This window comes from Saccostrea cucullata, unplaced genomic scaffold (assembly GCF_032062105.1).
Source record: "Saccostrea cucullata isolate Sc308-1 unplaced genomic scaffold, CSIRO_AGI_Scuc_v1 ctg851, whole genome shotgun sequence".
Classification (NCBI taxonomy): Eukaryota; Metazoa; Mollusca; class Bivalvia; order Ostreida; family Ostreidae; genus Saccostrea; species Saccostrea cuccullata.
Genome location: NW_026924749.1, coordinates 195001 through 216910, shown reverse-complemented (window position 1 = coordinate 216910; position 21910 = coordinate 195001). Strand labels below are relative to the sequence as shown.

Below are 21910 nucleotides of genomic sequence, written 5' to 3'. Positions count from 1 at the left end.
ATAAATTGAAAAATAAAATTATTTACTAAATATTAACTAAGTTAAATCGACTATGATGTTGTTTATGCCTCCTATGAGAAATATTAGCCTGATAGTGCAGTGAAAAATAACCAAAACACAGATATGCATTTTTGTATCGATTATGTCATTTAATTCAGTGACATAAAGTAAAATTCTCAGAGCTTTTACGTTTATAATGCATATCCCTTTTATGTGTCTAATGAAAATTTATCTACAGTTTTACCTTAAAATTTTGAAGAATTATTACAGTAAGTCATCATAATTTTCTTTTTTACAGTTCAGGTTGACGGGTTACGTTAGGCAGTTTAATCAAAATAATGAATGAGTAGTTTTGATTCTTGCAATTGCATTCCTTCATTTGACCTATTATTGAATTGGTTAATAACGTGTCACTTATTATTCTTTTTTTTATTCACGCAACGACCAATCAGAAGCCCAGAAGATCCTTTGATCAAAGATTGCATAAGCAGCATTCCAATTTTAAATCAGATAAACCAAACATTCTGTGTGTACAATTGTACCTCGTGACTTGAAATATCATATTTCGACCCTTTTAAACAAGATATATCTTGCAAATAAGTTTTACCTTTAGTGAAAAAGACACGAACTTCGCAATATGTTAACAACTTGAAGGGGAAAACCCAAAACAATTTGCTAATTCAATGAAATAAAAAACGATTTTTAGATAATGACTACAGCCTAAAATATCTGAAATATTTTTAAAGTGTTATGAAGAAAATAATAAAATAAAGCAATATACCAGATATTCTGAGTACATATCATGTTTTTATGTTTAAATCAACAATGTTTTTGATTTTTGTATTTTTACAGAAAAAATAAGATAAACGGACTTGCAATTAATCCAGTTTTAATTTAGGATTAAATGCGAATGTTGAACATACACTTAACACAATTATAATTTCTGCTTCATCAAACAATTTTTTGGTTTCATTCAAAATATGTTTTATAAATCCTGATGATATATTGTCATAAATATGAATCGAATATTATGCAATCAATTAAGCATTGTTTATTCGGGAGGAATATTTTAAAATGTGGTCTTCAATCTCAAATTAGTAATTGAAACACGATTTGGAGCTAAGTAACCTCTTACGTGTACGCGGCTTAGGCCTATATATATTTTTTCTGCAACAGCTGCGACATTAATTCCCGTACTAACAACCAAAGAAAGCATTTTATTACATAAATATATAGCAAAAGACATGCAGGTGTTTCCCAAGCTATAAATAACTTGATGTAATTTTCGAAAACTTCCAACTTATAAGAAAAGACTATTTATGTAAGCGGCAAGGCAAGTCCAAGAATGGTAGAGAAATGAAAGGGCGCTAAAGTATATAACAGACAACTTTTATTGCCGGGACCCCTGCATCACAAGCGCCAGTGGCTCTACTGACTGAACTTTCCAGACCAATATCCACGGCCCAAATCATTACAATATCTAAATTGAATATGTATGATTATGTTGCATAAAATGATTTCAGTTGTCAGCAACATTTATCAATCCGGAAATGTTCATTTTCTGCCATAATGGTTCAAAAATTTCTATGTGAAGAGTATTTCCAGTTAGCATTCAACAAGAACTGGCCAAACTATATATAGGTGAATTATGAGAGTTTTTTTTTGTTCTAATGTATCGAAAGACATAGGCCGGAGCCAATGTATTTTTTCGAAGCATATTCTTAAATATGTACTTCATTATAGATCATAATAATCACAAACGTTCGTCGTATAAAATGGAAACATTCAAACAAATTTTTCTTGGGAGTTTTTCATGGAAGATATGTTTGGCCCGCCGGTTGTACTTTTGCCTTTATATAGAATACCGTAGAAAACAGATACTATATGCGTGTGTCCCCTCAATAATAAAAAAAAGTCTTGTTTTCTTTATTCAAGAAATTTTTGGTATGTATGGCGATGCCCCTCCCCCCCCCCCCCCCCCAACTGAAATTGCTTCCTACGTGCCTGTGATCAATAACTAAAACTGGATTCAGTTGACAACTCAGGTGCATATTATGTTACAAATTGTTTATCATCCCTCAGCACACCTTGTCCGAATCGTACCTAATAAATCTCATTCTAATCTGAATTGTGGTTTTGTAGGTATAGAGATAGTTTGCGAACTTTTTGATCACCCCTCGTATAATCATTGTTTCGCATGAATTATTATAAATATTTGCACTTTGTTTGGCTAACGTACCAAAATTTAATATGAGAAATATGCTTCACAGGTCAGTCTCGGTCATTTAAATAAAATTATGGACTCAAACTTCGAGAAATTGCATTCTTGTTACTAAATAACATTTAAGAAAAAGAATATTAAAGCTAAAAAAAAACTATACGTTGACGCATTGCTTTTCATGGTATGAGCTCCACACTAAAGAGACCCCCATAATTTCCTTCTTCCAGAAGTAATATATTGCCACATTTTCCTGTAAATACTGTGAAAGTTTGAGTGTATATGTCGTACTTGTATTAACAAAGTTTTACAAATTTAAAACAATAATACACACGCAATACCTATTGCCCCTGAAATTTATCTTCTTTTACTCTAAAAAAAAATTTAAAACATACTTAATTGTCTGTAAATTGGCGACAATGAATATAAATGTTATTGACTGATTCTCACAAACTGGATGATTTTATTACAAAAAGTAAGTATGTTGCAAGTGAATCAACTATTTTCATGTAAAAATATTCTAGAGATAATTTTGCATTGTGGTTGATGGATAACATCATAAGCAGGCTGGGGGGGGGGGTATGCGTCTTATGAAATAATTACTATTCAAAGTAAATTTCGTAATGTTTGATTAATAAATCCTTAAACTTGTTAAAGTAAAACTGAAGTCATTACTTTTCTTGCGAACTATCACTACATTGTAATAGTTTCAACTCGGCCGCCGACAGTAGTCGCCTCGACTTTAACAGTTTGCAAAGTTATACGATAGAAAAGTCAAGATTATAATGTTTATCATAGAGCTTAGTTGTTAGATTACCATTAACGGCTTTTTCAAGTAAAGTATCGAAGTATAAAGCAGTGTCAGAATCTTTGGTACATGTATCTTTTATTTCAAGCTCACCAAGATATATCGTATCAACATAGTAATGGAAATAACCATTGTTAATTGACAATACGTCGTCGATATATCAAAATTTTGAGTTGCAGGCCACAGCAAGTGTTTTTCTCTTTTCACGCATAAGATTTTGCACAAATTCTGCATCATATGAATATAAAAATAGGTTTGCTAATAACGGAGCGCAATTGGTGCCCATGGAAATTTTAATAGAGTGTTGGAAGACCTGGTCTCCAAAAAACCACATAGATACATGTATTATCAATCAGAATATCAATTATATATTGTCTCTCTTTGCAAAAAAGGGGGATAGCCCCCCCCCCCCATCCTCCACCCCGGTTCCGACACCTATGCATCGCAATTAAAATCAACAAGTGACATCATCAGTGAACAAAATTATTTTGTTAACTGCGATTGGGTATTGAAAGGTCGCGTCAAAGTTAATTTTCCGACAATGTTTTACTTGCATTATTCAATATTTTAATGAGCTGAATGGGAGAGGATCGTACATTTTGGTCGTGGTTTGCGACGATTAGCTGCGCCCTATATTGAACGTACACACGAATTCATTCACACGCGGTTATTGAAAAATACTAAATATTAAATGGTGAGTGTCATTCTAAGATTTACCGAACTGCCTCTGAAGATCCTTAGCGTGTAAGGGTTTCTTTTTACGTGTAATTATCGTTTTTCAAAGCTTTACCGCCTAGGGAAAACGTCAACAAATAGCCGTATCACAAATGTTAGGCAGGTGCGCATCAAGTTTTATTGTACAGCCGAGGTGTGATGAAGGTGACGAAATCGACAGAGATTTCATAGAATGATTCAATTTGATTGGTTGAGAGATAAGATTTTTTTTTATGAAAGACGTTGCCACAGTCAGCCCACAAAATATTGATTAAAATCAAATTTGCAAAAGGGGTTCGACGGCAACGTGTCAACTCAGTACAACTACCGGTAGCATTGCGAGATTGACATTGTTCCTGTATGTTAAATTTCCGATCTTCGATATTCTATTTTTTTAATACTTGAATTAATCTGTGCAAGTTATACCATTTTTATCTTGCAGAATTCTGAAGAAGAGGGCTGCAATGTTTGTTAAGATAATTTACATCCTCCTCCTTTCTGTCTTACTTTTGTGTGAAGTTTCCTCATCAAGCTGTGACGCTACAAATGGTAATCATTTCTATGTATGGCTCTTTTTCAAATTGCTAGCACTAGCAGTTGGTTCAACTATTTCTTTTGTTAGTGCTGGTTTGAATATTAATCATAATATTTGCTCTTTATTTTCTTTAAATTCATTTTTTGTAAATAATTGATGCCAAATAAATTCATTGTTATGATTGCACATTTTTTTACGTTATATAGTAACTTCATTCCATTTTAATAAGCTGAAAAAATTGGCGACAGTCTTAGTAAGAAAGCAAGATGAAATTTAAATATAAAATCATATTTTCATTTTGCTGAGTGGTTTGAATGAAATATAAAAAATATTCCTTTGAAATAGTAATAACAATAATCAGCTTTTATGATACAAGTCTATTAACTAGATCAACTTGAATGCCTAACTAATACCGCCTTCTAGTGAAACCGAAAGGGACTATATGTTTCCTTCTCGTCCGCTCATCTAGCTGTCTATCCGTCTGTCAGACTATCCCATTTAAATTTTTCGCGATTTTCTTCTAAACGCTAACAGATACATGTATTTGGATATTTTTATCGGAATGCGAGTGAATCTTGATGAGCTACAGATCAAGTTTGTATTTTATTCCGTTCTTTTGATTAGTGTTAAAATTACAGCATTTTCCGTACTATTTTTTTGGAAACTCGCACATTTTGAGCACAGCTTAAATGCGGCTTTACCTAATGAATATAATAAATCAATTTGAATTTTGTTCTGCTACATTGATTTTTGACAGCATATTATATAAAAAACAATTTTAATGGAACTTGATTACACTTGCCGGTAGGAGAATAGTATTGTAAATGCTATAATCTAAGGATTCTTGTTTATGATTGTGATAGAAACCGATCAGTGACCAAGGGCAAAAGTCGAGGTACAATAAAGATTAAATCAAAAGTTCATATGACTGCTTTTGGCAAATAATGAGCAATTTTACTGTAAGAAATAAACAATCATTAGAATAAGATATCTTGCGTTTTATACAGCAAAAAATATTCTAAAGTAACTAACTTAAAACAATATCGTAAAACAATTTATGTCCTGTTTGTAATGATAAATAAGATCGGTTTGTTCGATACAGTACTGGTGTCTTCAATGTAAAGGTTCACCATGATACATGCTTTAAATGTGCGACAAGAATAAAACAACTTATAATGGGCAAGGCAGTGAGCTCTGCAAACGCCATTAACTAGTAAGATCTAATTTTTGTTTTACGTTAGATGTCAAACTGACATCAGTTCAAAATGTCATTGTTGACATGCATATTTGCAAAGAATTGCATCGAACACTCGTGTTAATTAAAGAAATACGCATGTCCAAAAACTAATACTTCGCACATACTATACAGGGGCCCGTTTCACTAAAAGGCGTACGCCTGTCTTAACTCTACGCCCGGCGTAAGTCCGGACTTACGTCTAACATTTGGACTAAGGTCCGTTTCACTAAAGGGCGTAACTTTGCGCCCGCCTTAAGTTAAGACAAAAATCTACGGCTGGTCTAAGGCAGGCGTAACTATAGACGTAAACATTGGATAATGGCGACTTTCTGGCTGCTTCGCAGAAGAAGAAGGGAAACACCTCGGCGAGAACGCGTTTTTCGGGACCGAACCAACCCTCTCGAGTATCTTGATGATATAGATCTCGTAAGTAGGTATAGGTTCCCGGGAAGAGTCATTCGAAAACTGATAAATGATGTTGACCCTATTGTGAGGCGACCTACATACAAAAGTCATGCCATTCCCACCCACATTCAGGTACATGTATATGTGAATGCTTACTGTAGCATTGTATGCTTCTTAAATAAACAAATACTGACGCATGGAATCACATGATATGACAAATATAATGGGTTTTACAATGTACCTATTAATATAATTATTAATATAATTAAACTACATTTGCATACTTATTTATACATATATATATAAAGATACAGGTAATTATCACCTTAAGATATCTGTCAAAGGCGGACTTCTTTTCGGAAGTAGGCGACCTTCATGGCGTTTCCAGATCATCCGTATCCCGAGTAATACATACAGGTTGTTATACTTCATTATTTTAACTTTAAAACACATCCCGCGCCCCTCCCCTCTTAATAGTTGACAATATCATGCAAAATAAATGGCATGTTACACATTAAATACACACAAGTAATTCAAAATGAGGCATAATTCCAAAGTAATCGTTACATGTATTAAAACTCCGTGCAATTATTGAGTCTTTATTTTGTGCAGATAAAATGAATATAATAAAAAGTACCGAAATTCCCAGAAAAAAAGGAAGCGGAATTTCTTTGCAATATGCGCCTACACAATGTGTTCTCAATAACTGCAAAGTTTCACGAAATTAGGTTGAGCAGTTTCAGAAAAGTGACAATTGCAAGTACTATGGGGTATACTGATAATAATAATTATAATAATAATATGCACATGTTTGTATACACTATCCTTCATGTTTCTACATGCCTGTAATACATTTAATCAGTTGTACATTTCCTTTTCAAATATTCTTTATATATATCATTAAGGATTTTAACGCAGATTCATCATATTGTTATACAGTGTGCAGTGCAATAAATACAACAGTGGACAACATTAAGTTTCCAGTTACTGCCAATGAATTACGCCATGTAAAATCTGAGTTCTATGACATTGCCAAATTTCCAAATTGCGTTGGTGCAATAGATGGTACTCTAATACCAATTAAGGGCATGAGTGGACCACAGGAGCCTGCTTTTGTATGCAGAAAAAACTTTCATGCCTTAAATATTCAGGCCGTAACAGATTCCAATATGAGGTATAAACGGTATTGATTAAAACATAAATACTAGCACATCATTTTTTTGTAATAGAAATACCCTTGTATACGCCAAAACTTCAACAGGAGAAAATCAAAATATTTTTAAAATATATCGTCAAAAGGGTTTTATGAAATAACAACCTTTGAAAATGTAAATGTTGTCATTTTTAAAATAACTTGATTGCACCAAATATAACCAAACAAATATAACAACTAGTGCTAATTGTAACGGGGACGTTACAGATGTTCCCCAAACGCTCCCCAACTCCGTTTTGGTGCCATATTCCCTGGAGGCTTCATTAAATAGGACAAACACTTTGCATTTAAGACTTTAATTACGTTTACCCAGAAGTGTACCAAGTTCATTCCAATTTTAAGCATTGCACGCTTGCGCATGTGAATGCATGTGCGTAATGACCCTATCATCTTTTCTACACAATCTATATATTTTGATATACTTAATATTATAGTATTTAATCCAAAAGTATTAAAAAATACACTCATTCATGTGTATTTTTTATTTTACTCTTTTCACGTGCACGCACGTGCATACATGAGCATGGTGACTATACCTTCTTGTAGAAGTCCATTACATCTATCTATGTTCTAAATCCCACCCCGTTTGGTTGTAAACCAAGGGAGTTATAGCTGTTTAAAGTTTAATCCAATCAGATTGCGGTGCATGTACACGCACGTGCTTGCATGTGCATGGTGACCATACCTTCTTGTAGAAGTCCATTAATTATATATATCTATGTTCCAAATCCCACCCCGTTTGCTTGTAAACCAAGGGAGTTATAGCTATTTAAAATTTCAGCCAATCAGATTGCAGCGCACGCGCATTCACGTGTTTTTATGATAATTGCTATATATTATGTTATAGGATATCCTAATGCATGGCTATGTTCAAAATTTCAAAGGCTTTTGTCAAAAAACAAGAAAGATATTGAGACTTTAGTTTTAGCCAATCAGAGCGAAGCGCACGTGCATGCACGTGAGATCTCGCTATTTTGACCATGACATCTTGTGCATACTACTAATATATCCTTACATTATGAGTTTCAAAACATTTCGTCAAAAAATAGAAAAGTTACGGTTAAATCCATTATATATTGGTCATTTCACGTTTTGCACGTGCGCGCTCTTGCAAGAACGTGCGCGCAAAATGACCTTGATTCCGCAAATCTACATAACATGTCTACTGACCCTAAAAACATTTCACCTAAATTGGATGTGTAGTTTACAAGATCATTCGCGGACAAAATTTTCCCGAGAAGAAAAATAATAATAATAATAATAATAATAAGAAACAGAGTAAAAACAATATGTTCCCCAACTTCGTTTGGGGAACATAACTAGTGCTAATTGTAACGGGGACCGTTACGGATATTCCCCAAACGCTCCCCAACTCCCTTTTGGTGCCATATTCCCTATAAGCTTCATTAAATAAGACAAACTCTATGCATTTGAGACTTTAACAACGTTTACCCAGAAGCGTACCAATTTCATTCAAATTTTAGCATTGCACGCGTGTGCATGTGAATGCACGTGCGCAATGACCATATAATCTTGTCTTCAGAATCTATAGATTTTAATATACTAAATATCAAAGTACGAGGGCCGTTCAAAAATTACGCGGACTTGTTTCACAGAAGAAATATTTGACGACATAATCGGGCAAAATTTCACAAATAATATAAAAGAATGTTTACTTATATGGTCTTCAAAATTTCATATCAAAATGTTGTAAGTTGGTATTAATTTTGAGTGATTTTTCAGGACATACCATTAAGTCACGGCGCAGCAAAATCTTCGACGTCACAAGCATTATAAAAAATATGTGATTGAGCTTTCATTTTCTCAACATTTTCCCTTGAGTACCTGTAAAGTTTGAGTTACCTTATCTACTCAACATCAAAACACCATTTCTTGTCAAGCTTAAAATCTATTAAACAAGTAAAGAGTATTCTTTTCTTTTTTTGTTTTAAAACCGAAAACTACTTATGAGATATAGTGTGATATTGGTGACTCTCAATCAAGTTCTTTACAGTCCGGATAAAGTTAAATTTTCGTCTATAATCTTCTTCCCATCCTCCCGTATAGCCTTTTTACAGAGGTCTAACTGTCTAAAATTTCAATTTGCTATTTGCGGACGAATGTCACGAGTAGCCTAGTTTACTACATGTTTTATAATGCACATTTTGGATCGATGTTGCCAATATCTCGAGCATTACACATATTTTAACAAAAGTGTGGTGTGCCTTCAATTCAGGAGACGTCATTTTCACAGTCGTTTTCACGGAAATCGCATCAGAGAAAAATCACTATATTTCTGTTATTACTTCAAATATTACGTCCGAAATCTAAATACATAATAATAGAACAATTTTAAGGTAAATTTGAGAAAATTGTTGAAAAAAATCGCGAATTTTAAAAAATCAATGAGTTAAATTTTTGAATCCGCATGCTTTTGCTTCAATTTTTTTGTCGTGCGCCGTACCTCTCCATCAACGATATCAACATACCGATAATTTTAGTAGATTTTTTTTAAAATATAGAAATTTTGCCCAAAATTTATTGGAATCTTTAGGATACATATTTCTGTGAAATTTTATAACTATATGACGTCTATAAAAGTAAATAATAGCACAGTCCGCGTAATTTTTGAACGGCCCTCGTATTTAATCCAAAAGAATTAAAAAATACGCTAATTCAAGTGTATTTTTGATTTACTCATTTCACGTGCACGCACGTGCTCACATGAGCATGGCGACCATACTTTCTTGTAGAAGTCCATTACATCTATCTATGTTCTAAATCCCACCCCGTTTGGTTGAAAACCAAGGGAGTTATAGCTGTTCAAAGTTTCAGCCAAACAGATTGCAGCGCACGTACAAGCACGTGTATGCATGTGCATGGTGACCATATCTTCTTGTAGAAGTCCATTATATCTATTCATGTTCCAAATCCCATCCTGTTTGGTTGAAAACCAAGGGAGTTATAGCTATTTATAGCATAAGCCAATCAGATTGCAGCGCACGTGCAGGCACGCGTTTTCATGATAATTGCTATATATCTTATTGTAGGATATCCTAATACATGCCTATGTTTAAAATTTCAAAGGATTTCGTCAAGAAAGATATTGAGACTTTAGTTTCAGCCAATCAGAGCGAAGCGCACGTGCTTGCACGTGCGATCTTGCTATTTTGACCATGTCATCTTGTGCATACTCATATATCCTTACATTATGAGTTTCAAAACATTTCGTCTAAAAATAGAAAAGTTACGGTTATATCCATTATATATTGGTCATTTCATGTTTTGCACGTGCGCGCTCTTGCAAGCACGTGCGCGCAAAATGACCTTGATTCCGCAAATCTATATAACATGCCTACTTACCCTAAAAAGGTTTCACCTAAGTCAAATGTGTAGTTTACAAGATCACTCGCGGACAAAATTTTCCCAGGAAGAAAAATAATAAGAATAATAATAATAAGAAACAGAGTAAAAACAATATGTTCCCCAACTTCGTTTGGGGAACATAATTATAAGAATGCTAATTGTTTGCTTACATATGCATAAAGGATGAAAAATTGGTTGATATTATTTCAGATTTCTTCAAATCAATACCTGTTTTCCCGGGGCAACTCACGACTCTTTCGTTTTGAGAACTCGGGATTGTCAGGTGTTATGGAACATCTCGAAGGGGGTGGGTGGTTACTTGGGGATTCTGGCTACCCTCTCAAGGAATGGCTCTTAACGCCATTCTTATCCCCAGCCAATCAACACGAAGTGAATTACAACGACGCCCATGGAAAGACTCGTGTTGTCATAGAAAAATCGTTTGGGGTATTAAAATCCAGATTTAGGTAATTTAAACGCAATTTTTCGTTAAATATCTTTATTATATATGTCATATTTGCAAGCAAATATTTTATTTCAAACGTTCATTATGATAAACGCGACCTTAAATTTGTTTTATTTGAGAAAAAAATGTATATCTATTACAACCATAAATAAACCTTGTTACAATTTTATTGTGAATTCATTTAAAATTCTGTGGGCCAATTTTCTTAGATTGTGGGTTTTTTGGTTATTTGTGGAGATGTAATTTCGTGTATGGGTCGGTTTTCAGATTCAGTAACAAAGATATCTCTTTCTAAATTTCCTATGAAGATGTAAATTCGTGGTGGTTTGGGGGGGGGGGGGGGCTACCAACGAATATCACGAAAATTGAGCCACCACGAATTCTCATGATTCCACAGCATTTACATTCAAGTAAATCTTTGCAGATGTTTACATCGAACTGGAGGAGTACTCCCCTTTTCACCCAGTAGATGTTCTCAAATTATTCAATGCTGCATCCGGCTTCATAATTTAGCTGTTTGAGAGAAAGTCCCCTTACTTGAGGGTGGGGTTGTACAGAACATCAATGACAATGCCGTGTTTAACGCAAACGCACCAAGGAGAGCACAGGATGTGCGCATTCAAGTTGCAAATTTATTTTAACAATTCATCTATTCATTAAATCACACACTTACATTGTAATAAAAAACATGACTACTTTATGATTTTGTGTTCAAATTTATTAAATGCCAAATTTGTTTTCAAATGCCGCCGCTATTCTCTCTAGGGCATCTGCTTTTCTCTCCTCTGCGATGGCTCTTCTCTCCTTCACTCCTATCAAATTCAGCATAAACTCAGCGTCGGGGTCGCTGGCCGTGTCTTGATTTTTAATGAAAAGTTTTATAATCAGAACAATGTCAATTGAAACAGAAGAAAATCAAATAAAATCATATTATGTGTAATATGAATAGTTAAAAGTGCATGAATGAAGTTGAAACAGTTCACTTGGGTTTTTGTCTTAACAAACGTAAAACTACGCGAAAATTAAAACTGAAGGAATGTTTAATACATTTTTAATTCATTTTCATAGCGTTGGCATTGTTTCTTTTTTACCTTTACGTTTAGATCCATACAGAGTTGAAGCAAAGAATTTGTCTGTGGAAGGCCCGGACACATGTACACTTGGAGCTTCTTCCGGAACGTCAACTTCTTCTACTATATACATGTACAAACATACATTTTTTAATTTGAAAAAAAAAAATCAATATTTCAAATCTACACACTTAATCTGTTCCGCGTGTGAAGAACATACATATCAAATTTTTGACAATCTATTATCATAATTTTTATGATTTAAAATTTTATAAGTATATTATATAATATGTATAATTGTACAAACCAATCAAGGATGGAATTCCAGCGGAAATTTCCGATGGGACTGCAGTGCATGATGAGGCTAAGTTATCTGTTACAAAGAAATACTAGTATTTAGATATCATATATTTCAATTTTTTTCATACTATAACTACTGTATACTACAAGAATACTAAATATACAAAGCATGGAAAATCAAATAGTATATGAAGCAAAAGTCGGGAAGGCAACATTATAAGGTTATAAAAATACATGTAGTGAACGTATGTTTACAATATACATGCATGTACCATGTATTTATACATACTTGTTTCAGAATTACTGGCAAAGGCAGTATCAACCCCTCCGTCAATCCCAGAGATAAGTTCATCCGGTATAATTGACAAAATCTAGCAATAAAAACAAAAAATATAGTTGTTGCCTTTTTCAATTTATTAAAATAATAAACGGTGCGAAACATTAATGAAAAAATAATTATGTCAGTATCGGAAACTCATCTTAGCAACGATCGAAACTTTTTTTTAATACATAGTACATATAATTATATCAATTTTAGGTAACAGAGGCGTAGTCACAAACTTAAAAGTGGGGGGGGGGGGGGCAAGTCCAGAAATACTTTGACAATCAAAAAAAAAAAAAAAAAAGAAAAAAGAAAGAAAAAGAAAAAGAAAAGCAATTGAAAGTTCCCCAAACTCGAAAATCCTATTTCGTGGGGGGGGGGGGGGGGTGTTAGTGGCCAACTTTTTCAAAGGCACGTTACTTTCAATTCCAATTTTTCCCCCCACAATTCTTCGATATCACTATACTATGGTCAAAAAAGGGGGGGGGGGGCAACTATCCCCTCAATGAACATTTCCTATAGTAAAGGTAATGTTGGGGAAAAAGGTGGGGGGGGGGCAGGTCTTGACGATTTAATCACTATATTATTACACTACTATATTATACAACTGTTACTTCAAGAGAAATGCTTACTCATTTGTTGAACATAAAAAAATGCCATAAAATGAGGTTTAATATTATTTCAAAATAGCTGTAATTTTGTTCTTCATTGAAAAGTGGGGGGGGGGCACAGTCCTACTCTTGCCCCCCCCCCCCCCCCCCCGATCTGAAAGTGGGGGGGGGGGGCTAGTGCCCCCGCTGCGCCCCCCTGTGACTACGCCTATAGGTAAATATTAGAAAACACATACGTCAAGTTCCCATGCCTTGAATACAGATTCCGGGGGAGGCCCTCCGCCCGTTCTCTTCGTCTGGTATTTTCTACTGGCTTCTTTCTTCTTTACAATGGATCTTGCATCTTTCCATTTCTTCTTTATTTCTTCTGTTTCCCTCTTGCACAAGGCAGAAGAAGAATTTATTCTACAGTACAATTTTAACACTAAATATATTTTTGAATCCCCAGTCTACCTTCATTTGTATATTTTTCGTTAGAAATTAAAAAAATATATATAAAAATACACAAAACCTAAATAACATTCCTATTTTTGCCAATTTAGTTAGGTTTTTGACCATAAATATACATTATATGTAACATGTAGACATGAACAAATTGTATGTAATCAAATCGGAGATGTTAAATTTATATTTTTGTTGATCGTTATTTTAAAAACCTAAATGCTTACTGCTTTGTGATGTCTTCCCATACAGCTTTCTTTTTCTCGTTTGTCACTGAAGCCGACAGTTTTGCAAATAATACATCTTTGTTTTCAATTACACAAGATGTTAGAATTTTCATTTCATCATCAGTCCAGTTTGGCTTATGTTTTTAACTCTCCGAAGACATTTTGATTGTGCAGATTTAATAGCGAATATTGCAGACGACAATATCGATATTTACACGTTTGTTTGTTACGAAATTCACATTATTTAAGAAAACGCTATGGAAATCAACATGACAGATCAGAGAGAGAGAGAGAGAGGTTTCTTAAATTCTTTATTTCACTACAAAACACAGTTGCGAATGTATTCCTTTCAACATAATTCAATCTACGATTTATTTTCAATCTAAATATGTTTCAACGCTTTTAAGTTTTTATTATAGACCTCAAAACAAATATTGCAATAAATAATAAAGAAGAATATGCGATCTTTTCCATATATCTTTTCAATGAATATCAAACAAATTTCTCTTTCTCTCCCCTCTCTCACTCTCAATCTTTATGATATGTATGCGCATGTGCATAAGCTCGTTGTCAAGGACGTAAGTCTGGCCTTAACTTAGTCCGATACTAGTATTTAAGGCCAGGCGTACGCCTCTTAGTGAAACGCAACTTACGCCGGACTAAATTTTGGCGTACGCCCCGAAGCCTAACTTAAGTTTGGTCGTATCTTACGCCTTTTAGTGAAACGGGCCCCAGGACTATTCACAACAACTCCACATACAAGAAAAAATCAGGGGAAAATCATGAGGAACAATTGTATTTCGATGTAAACCGTTTAGATGCTGAGTATTAAAACATTTTTTATTTATTTAATTGAAAATAAAATTCTTAAAGTTGTCTAATTTTATAAAGTTTTAATACTTAAGAAATATTTTCCACAGTATAATAATAATTTTTTTCCATTTTTAAAATTGTTATTTAGTTATTTGTTTATTAATTATTTATTTTTTGCCTTGTACTTTGACATTAATTACATTTGAAACAAAAACGGAAGAAACATGTACATTGTATAACGATAAAACATTATTGTAGTTGTAAATTCATCAATATTCCTTTAATTCTACTCTCTCTTACTCAATATATTTCATTACGCTTCTTCTATTTGCAAAGTATATAATGGACATGTAACTGATTCATGTAGTGCGGTACTCTTTTTGACACAGAGCTTCAATTTGAATCATCAAAGATCTTGTACGGGCTAAAAATGAAGGGTTTGGAGATAACGAACGGTATTCAATATCAAAGTCCATAAAACAAAACAAAAAGGACTGAGGTGGGATCAGGTGCAATGGAGGAGTGAGCATTCCCTGCCGACCTGTCACACCTGCCGTGTGCTCCTTTTCATGATCGGGAAATAACGGAAAATCAGTCGTCAATTTAGTGTATAAATAATGGACTAACAATTAGTATGAAAAACGTCAGTCAGCATTTGACTCAATAATCAATTGTATTTGCTGACAAGGTTATTGTATCGACCATAGAACTTACGAAATGATAACTGTATTCGAGACTGTCGATTTTCTTCTTTCATCAACTTGTTTGTCAATGATTTAGCTCGTTAACGTTTTAGATATTGTTCATAAGTAGAGCATGCTCTTGCGTATCGAATCAACTGAGGTATATAAACTCCTTATGCAGGTAATGAAGGTTTATTGCTGCATAAATAAGGGATGTTGAAGATGGAAAAGTCAAAGTCATCACATTTATCATAGAGCTTGGTTGTTAGATTACAATTATGTGTCAGACTTTGAGGTATCTTTTATTTCAAGCTCACTGTATCGACAAAGGAATGGAAATTACCATTGTTAATTTACAATACGTCGATGATATATCTGAAGGTCGAGTTGAAGGTCACAGCAAGTGTTTTCCTTCCCTCACCCACAAGACCATGCACAAATTCTGCTTCAATCAGATGAATTTAAAAGTAGGTCTGCTAAAAACGGAGCGTAATTGGTAGTTATGGGAATTCAAATAGATTGTTGGAAGACCTGGTCTCCAAAAACCACACAGATAAATAAATGTCACTCAGAAACTCAAGCATGTCAACTTCAGAGTACTTTAAAGTGTGTGCAATCAGAATTTGTTTTAACAAAATAATTTTGCAAATGACCAATGGCCAGGTTAGTAAATTTACGAGTTCGATTTCTATTGAAATAGTAGATGCAATAATATAGCCCCCCTTCCCAGACCTTTTTTGGGGAGAGGGCTACAGCTTAAGATCTCCGTAATGGTGCAGATGCAACAACGATTCACTCCCGCACGGATTTTAACTCAAATTGTCAGAAAACGGCTATTTTATTAACATATCTTACTCAGACTTCGATAATGTAGTTATCCAAGACATAAATCTACTAAAAAATATACAGAACAATCCATATATCGGTTATTTGTCGTGTATGTCAACATCACAACTTGAATTTAGCCGCCATGTTTACTGACCTTGACAGATTTTACTTTGGGACAGCCAATGAGATAAAGGATCTATAGGGAGCGGATTTCTTTGGAATTACCTTATTTTAAGCCTAAATATCGCTTTTAACAAACAAAAAAATAACACATGGAATGATTTTATTTCTTGATGTTTAGTGATACTCTTCATCACAATCATTTATAAACACCGACACCTGCTTTATAGAATTATTCTAAATTCCATGCGGAAGTCTCAGTACGTCACGTATGAACTGTCATGGCTGCGTAATGTTTTTAGAACTTTTGCCTAATCCCAATTGTAAAGTATAATCAATAAAATATGCTGAGTAGAACGACATTTTTGCACCATTATGGAGATGCTGTGGAATTGTAGCCCTCTCCAGAAAACATCAGATAAAAAAATCGAAGAGGGCTACATTATTGCAGCTATTGAAAAATCAGCTGTCAAAAACGTGTTTGCTCTACTCTTATTTTGTATTGCTTTGTGTAGACTTTTGAGTTTTGATTGCTGTTCGCAATCTCTATATATTTCATCAGTCTAACATAGTTTATGATGCGCGATTAGAAATTTTTTCCAGCGAATTGATTTTTTAACTCAGACGGAGTAAACAAAACTGATTTTACGTATTTTTTCAAACTTTAAACTTGAATTACACGTAGAGTGTCCCGTGGATAACTGTTTCCGTCCGTTCTGTGGTAAGAATTTATGTCTTATTTTCCAGTGTTTGTATCATCCGGATAATATCAATTTTGTAAAAATCTATATGTATGGTTTATTCTATATATGTTTAAGACAGAAAGTTTATGAGAATTTTGGTTGATATATTGACTTTAATAAAACTACTTTATACCAAAATTGTATAGTGTTTATTGGAATTGTACATCAAAGAAAAAATTCAAAAACCTTTTAGTTAAAAATGCATAAAGAATCATTTCAATATTTGAACAGCAACAATGGAATATTGCTGAGGTATTTACGTTAAAGATATTGTTATTTATATGCTTCCTTTATAGAAGTGTATATAGTGATGGACTTTATGTATTGTAATCGTAATTCAATGTTATTTCTATTTCTTAAAAAAAATCTTAAAGTAAGTATTATGCTCATCTGATCAGAAATCTCAAATTGCATTTAAAAATCATCCCCTTCTCAATTTTATAAAACTATATAAACTTGGCAAAGTTCAAATAGTATTGCAATTCATATAAATGAAAGACTACGCTGATGAAAAATGCATTCTTTGATAACTCATGCTGTATACTTTATACGTATTTCAAAGTAATTCAAACAATCACTGAATGATAAATAAAAATAGAATTGTGTTATCAAAATTTTTTGAAGGACAATTCCGACAAAAAATAAAGTTCCTTGAAAAAGTCATAATCCTCCTATACAGTTTGTTATTTAACAAAAATGTTCTTGGTGCATATATGATAAATTAAAAAATTCAATGAAAACCCTTAATTTATTTTTTCTAGTGATAAAAAAGTGCAATTGCAATTTTCTACCTGCATGTAGTTCAGATTTTGCCTAAAAATTCACTTTCATTACATAATAAAATTTATTTGATTTCACAATTGATATTAAGTAAATATTCATGTACGTATTTAATTATATTTGATCAATGGAAATTAAAATGTTTAAAAATTTAAATTTTGCCTTGATATCAAATGATTGATTTTAAAGGACTTTCAACAACTTCGAATAAGATCAACACTTCAATAGTGTTGTCATTATTATGACCTATTTTGTGCATATAACATATAAGTAGATCATTTAATAATAATGACATATGATATTATGATATGAATATGATATTTCAAACCAATTGTAAAATTTGATGAAAATGATTTTGTCTGTCTTATCAATAAAATACACTAGCAAACATTGTGAGTTACTAGTCCAGAGGTATTTTTTTCATTATGCTCTTTTAATAAATTTGCATTTTTAAAAGATTTTGAGGTCGAAAGCGGCCAGCGTTCTTTGAGATTTTCCTATTATTACAATCTACAATAATAATTGGATATTTGTAGTCAACCAGAAGATTAGTCAACAATTCTAGGAAAAGTCAGGATGTTTATCTCAGTCCTCATCTTTCGACATTTAAGACCCAGGTGAGCGCTATAGAGAAAGACCTCATACCATTGATCAAGAAATTAAAAAAAGACAGAATCTCCTAGAAAGTGGACAGTCAAGAAATTGCAATGCAAGTATAAACACTCGATACAATGCAGTTAATGACCATCATAACTATATTGCCGGTTATTGCATTCAGTTATGGAGATTATTTAGAGTCCAATTTTGAATTCCTTGGTCATGTTCCTACACCAGTCAGTGCTGATTCTGCGAGTAAGGAGGTAACATTAAGTCACTGCTTTTCCTCGTGTATACAGAACAACAATTGTTATTTCTTTGACTTCTGTGACAACAGTATTACTGAGACTTGCTACACGTACGAAAGGAACAGAACAAATATTATTGGGACAGATGGTGGCCCATGCAGACGCTATAAACTGGTGAGATTAAATTGTTTATGACTGTATGGACATTATATCAAACCAGTTTTAAAAATTGCTAAATGTAAGAAAGACATCAAAATTAGAATAGATGCATTAACACTCTTTAAAAGTGCATGTATCAAATTATAATTAAACAACATATTTTTACAACGCATTGTTGTCAAAAAAGTATTACCACATTATTTTAAAAAATCATGAAAATGTAATGAAATCTTAAGAGCTATACATCAATTTTGAAAAAAAAAATAATTTTATACAGAGATTTTGCTATGAAATAAATTTGAAATTTATGCATGTACCAGTTTTTAATCATTACATTTTTGTCCTACTTGCAGAAATAGCGATATGTTCATAGTATCACTTTCATAATAAATGCAAATAATTTAAATGACCTTTTAATTGATTTACTGAATGAATATTTTCAGTTTAACTCCAAACGTAATATGAACAGTGTGCAATAATTTTTTTAAGGGAAATCTATTTTATTTTAACAGATAAAATATTTTTGCCTGGGGATCTACTGGCTTCCATATTTTTCAAAAATAATTGTAAAACATTAGTATATGAAATTTATCATTAGCTTTCTCTTTGTAAAATTATTTAGAGACAATTGTGTGAGGGAGAATTTACGCAACCTTGCAGATGTCCAGAAAATCATGGCGCAGAAAGATGTAAATACAAATATGGTATGATTAAGATTACAAGCTATTTTATCTTATAAAACAATATAAACTTATATCCTTAACACTTACTTAAAATGTTTTGACATTTAAAGATTGCAGTGGAAATCTTGTTCACCTGGCGACATCTTCATATTCATTTTTTCGAGAGTTTTCAAATGGAAATACAATTGAACTATATTGCGACATGGAAACAGAAGGCGGCGGTTGGATAGTAAGTACATGTTGTTTTCTTTTTTGTTGAAATTGTGACATGGGATACTCATATTTCCATTTCTTTGCATGTAAATTTCCTTTTCCATTAATTCCTAATGTATATATCAGTATATGAATGCTCATCCACCCGGAAATCAATGGTTTTTTTGAGTAAATGTAAAGTACTCTTCAAAATGATTTCTTTTCTGATGTGAATTCCCTTTTTGTCCCTCTCAGCCTGATTGTTAATTATTTTATCGATCCTGTCAAATGTATTTAAAATGGATTTTCTACATGTTTTTATTTACCTTATAATAAAACACAATTAAAGGGTCTTTTTATTCAAAACTTGCGTTGTATATGTAAAATTCAAACGATAAATAATAAAATTTGAAAGAAAAATATGATTATTCCTAAAAACCATCTACAGTATATGTATCAGGCTCAACATTCCGTTTTTACGCCACAAATTAAAGTTATTTGAGAGCAATTAAAGACCCTTTAAATAATCTTCAAGCTGAAATCTAATGATGTGAAAAATAACTTTCAACTGTCGACTGAGTACACCACTCTAGAGCACTTTCTTATATATATGACCAGTAAAACTTGGTAACCGCATGAACACAATGAGCTTATATTTGGAAGGATATCCATCAATAAGTATTCTACTTCACGACAACTTGTATTTTGTAATAAAGCCATTGAATAAAACAACGATTTTTTTTTTTAAAGTTTCGTCAACTTAAGGTCATTTTTAAGAAAACATTTATAATGTCTTCTTCGTCAGATCATTTTTTAGTTTGGGAATCAATTGTGCATGTTTTATGGACTTTGATGTTTAATGGACTTTGATATTGAATACTGTTTGTTATCTCCATATCCTTCATTGTACATAGAATAAGCTCTCACTTATTGAATCAACTCGGAGCCACAACACACCATGTGTAAATTAAAATATCATATCAATATTGATATATAATAGATCAAGGCCTCTAATCGTAAGAATCAATAATAAAGTTTAATTTTACCTTTTTTCAGTGCCTTCTTATCATTACTTTAGAATTAAACAAATTAGTCATTTTAAGTTAAATGAGAGTATGTACATCCATTTAACTTTACTAACCAATGCTTTTTTCACAATATTGAAACAATCTATTTAAAAAAATATTCCATCCACAATATCAGATAAGAGTCTACGCTTTGACACCGACAAATTGACTGAAGAATGTAAAAGTACAACTAACTGGTATATTGATAGGTGTTACGGAATAGAAATACATTAAGCTCATAATCGGAAGGGTCCTCAGGAATGCATTAACCACTGTAGTGTATAACACACCAAACAAGAGGCCCAGGGGCCACAGCGCTCACCTGAGCACATCGGGCTTGAATTTACTCCCCCCTCCCCCCTCCAGGTGTTCATCATTTGAACAAACTAGAATCTACACCACCTAAGGATGATTCCATATAAAAATCACAAATTAGAGCTTTGAAGAACTTGAAAAGAAGATTTTAAAAGGTTTCCCTATATATCCCTATGTAAAACTTGGGTCGGCCATTTTGGCCCCATCCTAGCCCCAGGTGTCATGATTTGAACAAACTTGAATCTGCACTACCTGAGGATGATCCCACATGAGTTTCATCTTTCCTGGTCCAGTGGTTCTGGAGGAGAAGATTTATAAAGATTTTTCCTATATATTCCTATGTAAAACTTGGGTTGGCCATTTTGGACCCACCCTTGACCCGGGGGTCATGATTTGAACAAACTTGAATCTACACTACCTGAGGATGCTTCCACATGAGTTTCATCTTTCCTGGCCCCGTGGTTCTGGAGGAGAAGATTTTTAAAGATTTTTTAAAAATATTCCTATGTAAAACTTGGGTCGGCCATTTTGGCCCCACCCTTGCCCCAGGGGTCATGATTGCCCCAGGGGTCATGATTTGAACAAACTTGAATCTACACTACCTGAGGATGATTCAACATGAGTTTCATCTTTCCTGTCCTAGTGGTTCTTGAGAAGAAGATTTTTAAAGATTTTTCTTATATATATTCCTATGTAAAATTAAGGTCGGCCATTTTGGCCCCACCCTACCCCCAGGGGTCATGATTTGA

The 21910-nt window shown here is 33.2% G+C and overlaps 3 protein-coding genes and 1 pseudogene across 3 annotated transcripts in view; 3 read left to right on the top strand and 1 right to left on the bottom strand.

Annotated features, from left to right (window-relative positions):
• The first annotated feature begins 1620 nt into the window (after window positions 1-1620).
• The window catches only part of LOC134267223 (GTPase IMAP family member 9-like), a 154405-nt gene continuing 134115 nt past the window's right edge, over window positions 1621-21910 (top strand). Inside the window, exons 1-2 of the mRNA XM_062749449.1 lie at window positions 1621-1641; window positions 4183-4289. Of these exons, the coding sequence (XP_062605433.1) occupies window positions 4205-4289 (85 nt within the window). The 5' untranslated portion in view covers window positions 1621-1641; window positions 4183-4204. The remainder of the gene's footprint in view (window positions 1642-4182; window positions 4290-21910) is intronic.
• Window positions 5648-11662, top strand: LOC134267233 (putative nuclease HARBI1; annotated as a pseudogene).
• On the bottom strand, window positions 11683-14046 carry LOC134267230 (myb/SANT-like DNA-binding domain-containing protein 4). The gene is made up of 6 exons (XM_062749456.1): window positions 13934-14046; window positions 13502-13670; window positions 12622-12703; window positions 12340-12405; window positions 12054-12155; window positions 11683-11819 (listed from the first exon to the last, which is right to left on the bottom strand). Exons 1-6 carry the CDS (start codon window positions 14044-14046, stop codon window positions 11683-11685), a joined length of 669 nt encoding a protein of 222 aa, XP_062605440.1.
• LOC134267229 (ficolin-1-like) overlaps window positions 18632-21910 on the top strand; it is an 8026-nt gene continuing 4747 nt past the window's right edge. Inside the window, exons 1-2 of the mRNA XM_062749455.1 lie at window positions 18632-18752; window positions 19698-19816. Of these exons, the coding sequence (XP_062605439.1) occupies window positions 18632-18752; window positions 19698-19816 (240 nt within the window). The remainder of the gene's footprint in view (window positions 18753-19697; window positions 19817-21910) is intronic.

What these genes read in the sequence shown, in the direction of transcription:
- LOC134267230 (XM_062749456.1), bottom strand. Translation starts at nt 14,046, where the DNA reads ATGAAAATTCTAACATCTTGTGTAATTGAAAACAAAGATGTATTATTT. An exon ending in TCAAGGCATGGGAACTTGAC is followed by an intron (nt 12,704 to 13,501) that starts GTATGTGTTTTC and finishes TTTTATTGCTAG; the next exon opens with ATTTTGTCAATTATACCGGA. An exon ending in GTATGGATCTAAACGTAAAG is followed by an intron (nt 11,820 to 12,053) that starts GTAAAAAAGAAA and finishes TTAAAAATCAAG; the next exon opens with ACACGGCCAGCGACCCCGAC.